The 7,500-nt window shown below is 48.6% G+C and overlaps 1 protein-coding gene across 2 annotated transcripts in view; it reads left to right on the forward strand.

The window, feature by feature from the left end:
- Nucleotides 1-7,500, forward strand: part of LOC143296344 (uncharacterized) — a 34,942-nt gene that overhangs the window by 6,824 nt on the left and 20,618 nt on the right. The window contains exons 1-3 of one of the 2 annotated variants that reach the window (XM_076608221.1): nucleotides 1,689-2,109; nucleotides 3,497-3,657; nucleotides 6,963-7,106. In XM_076608221.1, the coding sequence (XP_076464336.1) occupies nucleotides 2,012-2,109; nucleotides 3,497-3,657; nucleotides 6,963-7,106 (403 nt within the window). In that variant the 5' untranslated portion in view covers nucleotides 1,689-2,011. Of the gene's footprint in view, nucleotides 1-1,688; nucleotides 2,110-3,496; nucleotides 3,658-6,962; nucleotides 7,107-7,500 lie in introns of those variants that run through there. The other variant, XM_076608220.1, reaches the window with a different exon arrangement.

A 7,500-nucleotide genomic window follows, 5' to 3' on the forward strand; every position in this document is an offset into this window, starting at 1 on the left:
TAGTAGTAGTAGAAGAAGTAGTAGAAGAAGAAGTAGCAGCAGCAGCAGTACTAGAAGTAATAACAGCGCCCTTCATCTGTATCGCGTAATTCCCAATGCCTCACCAGCGGTTTGGTTCTATGGGGAGTACAGAGAGAGACAGAGAGAAAGAAGAGACAGACGGACAGACAGAGTCAGAGAGAGAGAGAGAGGGAGACACGGCAAACAGGCTGACAGACAAACAATGTAAAGACGTCCATTTGGGTCGGGAACACACGACAAGGAAGCACTCCAACACTTTCCTTTCCCTCCAAAACAACAACAGTACTGAACAATGACAACCACCAAATCCATCCCGGCTTCATACAACCAGGTTCTATACAGATACACACAGACACCGTCAGTGTTGGGGCTCAGGAAATTTGAGCGACACTAACCCCTCCCCCCCCCCTCGCCCCTCGCCCCCGCCGACCCCCCACCACCCCACACCCCACACCCCATCCCCCATCCCACCATTCCACCACCTTAGACGAACCCGTGAAATGGACGACCTTGTATTGCCCTTCCTGTGGGACCCCCCAGTCCCTCAGTGAGCAGACAGACAGCATGCAGCGTCATCCCCTGGGTCATTCCTCAGGGCGGTCCGTGGCCGTTGGTCAAACAGAAGGCCGGACAGGACAGCACACACACACACACACACACACACACGCACACACGCACACACACACACACACACACACACGCATGCACGCACACACACACACACATATGCACGCACACACACACACACACACACACACACACACACACACACACTGCCCGTCAGAGAGTGCTCCACTCTCTCTCTCTGTGGACACTGTCGGCATCGCACGGCGCTTGGCGCTGTTTGACCGGATGGGGGCTACTTCCTCTGCACACACACACACACACACACACACACACACACACACACACACACACACACACACACACATTCACACGTAGGCGCGTGCGTACACACGCACACACGCACACACACACCGCACACATACACACGCACAGACGTTCGTGCACACACGCACACATACATACGCGTGCGCACACACACGCGCTCGTGCGCGCGCGCTTACGCACGTACACGCGCACACACTCGCATGCACACGTGCTTGCGCGCTCACAGACACAATTGACATACAGATAGAAACAAACACACGCACACATGCACTTACACACACACACACTCACACTTCCGCACGTGCATACATCACATACACTGGCACACACACACACACACACACACACACACACACACACGCACACACACACACACGCGCACACACACACACGCACGCACGCGCGCACACACACACACACACACACACACACACACACACACTTGCACACTTCCGCACGCGCATACACACACACACACACACACACACACACACACACACACGCATTCACTATCCTCCCCCCCCCGCCCCCACCACCACCCCACCTCCGTCCCCCCACTCCCCAGTATATATTCCTGACCGAATTTAGGGCTGGGATTTGTATGTCTTACAACAACTCTCCGCAATATTCCAGCTGTTCCTATCCCCAACCAAAACCAAACACAGCGAAATCCAGGAAGAAGATAAAGACTGTCTTATCAAAGCAGGACAGGTTGTTTACAACCGTTCTGTCTGCCTTCAATCCGGTTTCGAAAATTTGAAGAACTCTTTTAGTGTATATAAATTGATTCATCGTGACAGTCGGTTGTTGTAGACGTGTAGGTATAGTTTGTATCGTAAACCAAAGACAAAACAGTTTTTTGTAGTAGAAGACGACGACGAAGAAGAAGAAGTAAAGGAAGAAGCGAAAGAAGAAGAAGAAGAAGAAGAAAAGAAAAAAAACAGGCATTAAAGGAAACTTTAATGTTTCTGCATACAATGCAAGTTGTAGGTTTGTTGCCAACCTTCTAAAAACAACTTAGAAATCCCTGAAGAAGTAGTAGTAGAAGAAGAAGAAGAAGAAGAAGAAAGGTGAAGGTAGCTGTAGCCACACTATCAACATGTTAACACGACCGCTGCATACCTTGGTGTTGTGGTTTGTGTTCAAAGCTTGCTCTCCCTTTCTTTTCGACTTTGACGCGTTTCACGCTGGCCAGAGGTTGGTTCAAGTTTTTCCGTTGTGCATTTCCGTTCTTTTTTTTGTTTGTTTGTTTTTCGTTTTGCTTCTTCGATACATTCACACAATCGTACGCACGTATGCACACATGCATGGACCACATCACACCACACCACACCACACCACACTACGCCATATCAGATTATACTGTACCGCTGCTGCATCACGCCACACCACACCACACCACACTAATGCCACAACACACCACACCACACTACACCACACCACACTAATGCCACACCACACCACACCTCACGATGTTTCACCACACCACACCACACGATGTTTCACCACACCACACCACACCGCACCATACCTTCTTCACGGCACACCGCACTACACCACACCACACCGCACCGCACCGCACCGCACCACACCACACCACACCACACCGCACCGCACCACACCACACCACACCACACCACACCACACCGCACCACACCACCACACCACACCACACCGCACCGCACCGCACCACACCACACCACACCACACCACACCGCACCACACCACCACACCACACCACACCGCACCGCACCACACCACACCACACCACACCGCACCACACCACCACACCACACCACACCGCACCGCACCACACCACCACACCACACCACACCACACCGCACCACACCACCACACCACACCGCACCGCACCACACCACACCACACCACACCACACCGCACCACACCACCACACCACACCGCACCACACCACCACACCACACCACACCGCACCGCACCGCACCGCACCGCACCTCACCACACCGCACCACACCACCACACCACACCGCACCACACCACACCACCACACCACACCGCACCGCACCGCACCGCACCGCACCACACCACACCGCACCACACCGCACCGCACCGCACCGCACCGCACCACACCACACCACACCGCACCATACCTTCTTCACGGCACACCACACCACACCACACCACACCACACCACACCACACCACACGATGTTTCACCACACCACACCACACCACACCGCACCACACCACACAGCACCGCACCGCACAATACCTTCTTCACGGCACACCACACCACACCACACCACACCGCACCGCACCGCACCACACCACACCACACCACACCACACCACACCACACCACACCTCACGATGTTACACCACACCACACCACACCACACCACACCACACCACACCAAACCGCACCACACCACATCACACTAATGCCTCACTACAACATACCACACCACAACACAACACACTACACCACACCACAACACTCCACCCCCTACCCCCATCCACCCACCCTCCATCCCCAATCCTAACGCACTTTCCTCCTCCTCCTCCTCCTCCTCCTCCTCCTCCTCCTTTCCGCCACCCACCTCCCAGCTATCTGGAGGAGTGCCGACAACGGGAAGAGCTGGGCCGGACGTGTGACCCTCCCCTCCCCCGCCACTACATTGCCACCCGCAAGTCCGGCAACCTCCGTGTGGATGGGCGTCTGGACGATCAGGCCTGGAGCGCTGTCCCTTGGACCGAAGACTTTCTAGGTGAGGGGGCGTGGGGGGTGGGGGCTGGTGGGGGGTTGGCAGACGTTGTGTGTGTATGTGTGTGTGTGTGTGTGTGTGGTGTGTGTTTGTGTGTGTGTGTGTGGTGTGTGTTTGTGTGTGTGTGTGTGTGTGTGTTTTGTTGTTGTTGTTGCTGCTGTTGTTTTGTTTGTTTATTTTACCTGTTCGTTCGCTAATCAAATGATTGATTGATTGGCTGGTTGGTTGGTTGGTTGGTTGGTTGGTTGATTGATTGATTGATTGGCTGGTTGCTTGCTTGCTTGCTTGCTTGCTTGATTGATTGGCTGGTTGGTTGGTTGATTAGTTGGCTGGTTGGTTGGTTGGTTGATTGATTGGCTAGTTGGTTGGTTGATTGATTGGCTGGTTGGTTGGTTAATTGATTGATTGATTGATTGAATGAATGGCTGGTTGGTTTGTTGATTGGTTGGTTGATTGATTGGCTGGTTGGTTGATTGATTGATTGATTGGTGATTAGTTTCATTGTTGTGACTGACGGTGGTGTGAAGTTGAAATTCAATGTATTTTGTTTGACAAGACTTCCTGTACGACTCTGTCGCTCCCGTTATCTCCGCTGTATCGTGTACATTGTATAGCAGTGTGTGTGTGTGTGTGTGTGTGTGTGTGTGTGTGTGTGTGTGTGTGTGTGGGCGCGCGCGCGCGCAGGCACGCATTTTGTTTCATTGTCTCAGTCATTCAATTTCATTCGGATGATTAGATATTGTTTGGCTTTGTGATCTTTTTTGGTGACCATTGGGTGGGCACTTTGTTGTAATGGAAAATAACAAGAACAATAGAATAACGACAATAAAATCACAGTGCGGAGCTGATAAATGGTTTGGATTAGCAGAACCGATTCATTCAACAGAAGACTGGTTTGAAAACAAAACAAACACACAAAAACGAAAAAAGTGAGGGGGGGGGGGGGGGGGGAACAATTGTGTGCATTACTTGAGCAGATTCTACGAAAGACTGGTTTTGTTCATGCTTTGTGTTCAAGAAAGTCGGAAAGCAATCTTATCCCTGGTTCATTGACAACACCATCAAATTGTTGGTTACTTGTGGTATGATCCCAGAGGAAGATGCGCAGAATGATTAAGACACTTATCCGCCATTACAGTGTCCGTAAGAAGAAGAATTATGGTGTAGAAACTGGAGATACTTGTACCTTTTGGAAGCGAGAAAAAGGAAATATACAGCATACTTTTTGTAACTGCGAACGGGTGCACTCCTTCTGGCTACAATTTGAAGGAACTCTAAATGAGAAATGTCTTCACCTCACTGAGTTCAAAGTCAGTGAAACATTCACACTCTTTGGTTATTTGGAAAAATTCAAGTTAGATGATGTCTTTGATCTGGTTATTCAACTTGCAAAATTTTTCATATACAAATGAAAAATGAATAAATGCAGACCATTTTCGAATCCTTTTTTTTTAAATTATATATTTAAAAACACGATATTATATTGAAAAAATATATTATTGTAATCAATTCGGAATATTACAAATTTACCAATAGTTGGTTCTTCTATACACCACTGCTTGGCGATGTGCATGTTTAATATGGCTAAAAACTATCTTATCTGAATCTGTAATATTCTCGGATTCAGCTGAATACAAGATATCGTAGTACATATGGTGTATTTTCTTTTCCTCGTGAAAAAAAATATAAAATACCCCCCACTTCTTTTTTTTTTCCCCTCCCTAATATTAATCATCTTGTTCCCATGTGCAGACATGTAACACAAGCTTGTGTGTGTGTATGTATATATATCTATGTTATTGTAAGTTTGTGTGTCTTCATGTATGTCTTGATTTAGTTTATGTACGTAAGCGTCCAGCTGCAAAAGGAGAAAAACAACATCTTTGTACATTACATCAATATGATTGTATGATATGATGATGTAAACTATCAATGAGAAGACCTCTTCTTCTTCTTCTTCTGCGTTCACTCGTATGCACACGAGTGGGCTTTTACGTGTATGACCGTTTTTACCCCCGCCATGTAGGCAGCCATACTCCGTTTTCGGGGGTGTGCATGCTGGATATGTTCTTGTTTCCATAACCCACCGAACGCTGACATGGATTACAGGATCTTTAACGTGCGTATTTGATCTTCTGCTTGCATATACACACGAAGGGGGTTCAGGCACTAGCAGGTCTGCACATATGTTGACCTGGGAGATCGTAAACATATCCACCCTTTACCCACCAGGCGCCGTCACCGTGATTCGAACCCGGGACCCTCAGATTGACAGTCCAACGCTTTAACCACTTGGCTATTGCGCCCGTCTGAGAAGACCTCTAGTGACGCTATGTCGGTGAGGATCTGGGTTCTTCCCGGTTTTGACTGGAAAATCAAACTGAGTCCAGTCTAGTCATTCGGATACGACGATAAACCGGAAGACTTGTGAACAGCACGCACTTGGCACGGTGAAAAAGTACCCTTGTGCAACATAAGTGTAGTCCACTGGCGAAATTTTGTACAAGACTTCCACTGTGATTGGTACACACAAAGATGTAGTATGTGCGAAACAGCTGTCGCTTGCTGTGCAAATCAGCCTTCCTTTTGGAGGTACTTAGGACCAACACGAGCAAATGAGAGCTTTTTTTAAAACCACCACCCACCCCAAACACATTTCTAAAGGTTAAAGAATTAACCAAGACTGTTTTGTTGTTGTTGTTATTGTTGTTGTTGTTTGTTGGTTGGTTGGTTGGTTGGTTGATTTTTTTGTTTGTTTGTTGTTGTTTTTTTGGGGGGGCGGATTTGTGTGTGTGTGTGTGTGTGTGTGTGTTCTCCATTCCATTATGTAAATGCAAAGACATCTGGGCCTGGATTTAATGTAATATATATATATATATATATTAATTATATAACCTCTGTGTGTGTCTCTATCTCTCTGTCTCTCTCTCTCTCTGTCTCTCTCTCTCTCTCTCTCTGTCTCTCTCTCTCTGTCTCTCTCTCTCTGTCTCTCTCTTATATATGCATGCACTCTAGGCCTGACTAAGTGCGTTGTATTATGATGCTAGTGGCCACTTCAAGTTCTAGGCATCTGCCTGGCAGATGTGGGAGTTGCGTATGATTAGGGATTTATCAGAACGCAGTGATGCCTCCTTGAGAAACTGAAATGAACTTTATGACCTATTCTTCTCTTCTTCTTTTTTTCTTCTTTTTTTTCCCCAACCCTGCTCATCATAATTATTCTCCATGGTTTCATCCTCAACAACCTTGCCCAGCGTGCTGGAGCGAAGCATTGGTATGCAGAAGATTGGATGGGTGTGGTGTTGCAGACATTCGTGGTGCTTCTCCCCCCTTCCCCTCCCCCTCCCTGGAGTCACGAGTGAAGGTGGTCTATGATGACAGTCACCTGTACGTGGCGGCCAGGCTGACAGAGCCTCACGTTTGGGCCACCTACACTGAGAAGGACAGCAGGAGTGGGTTGCTGGTCTTGTCTTCAGTCTGTCTCTGTCTTTCTGTCTCTGTCTGTCTCTGTCTCTCGTGTCATGCGTCTGTTTCTCTGTCTCGCCCTCTCTCTAAAGTGTCTGTCTGTCTGCCTGTCTGTCTGTTTCTCTGTCTCTCTCTCTTTTTCTCTTTCTGTCTCACTCTCTCTGTGTGTCTCTCTGTCTCTCTCTCTCAAAAGTGTCAGTTGTCTCTGTCTCGCTCTGTATCTATCCCTCTATTTCTGTCTCTGTCTCCGTCTGTCTCTTTCGTTCTTTCCTTCCCTCTCTCTCTCTCTCTCTCTCTGTCTCCAGCTCTCTTTCTACCTCCCCCTGCTCCTTTTTCTCTCTCTCCCTCTCTCCCTCCCCCCCCCTCTCTCTCTCCATCTCC

This window comes from Babylonia areolata, chromosome 21, assembly GCF_041734735.1.
Source record: "Babylonia areolata isolate BAREFJ2019XMU chromosome 21, ASM4173473v1, whole genome shotgun sequence".
NCBI lineage: Eukaryota > Metazoa > Mollusca > Gastropoda > Neogastropoda > Buccinidae > Babylonia > Babylonia areolata.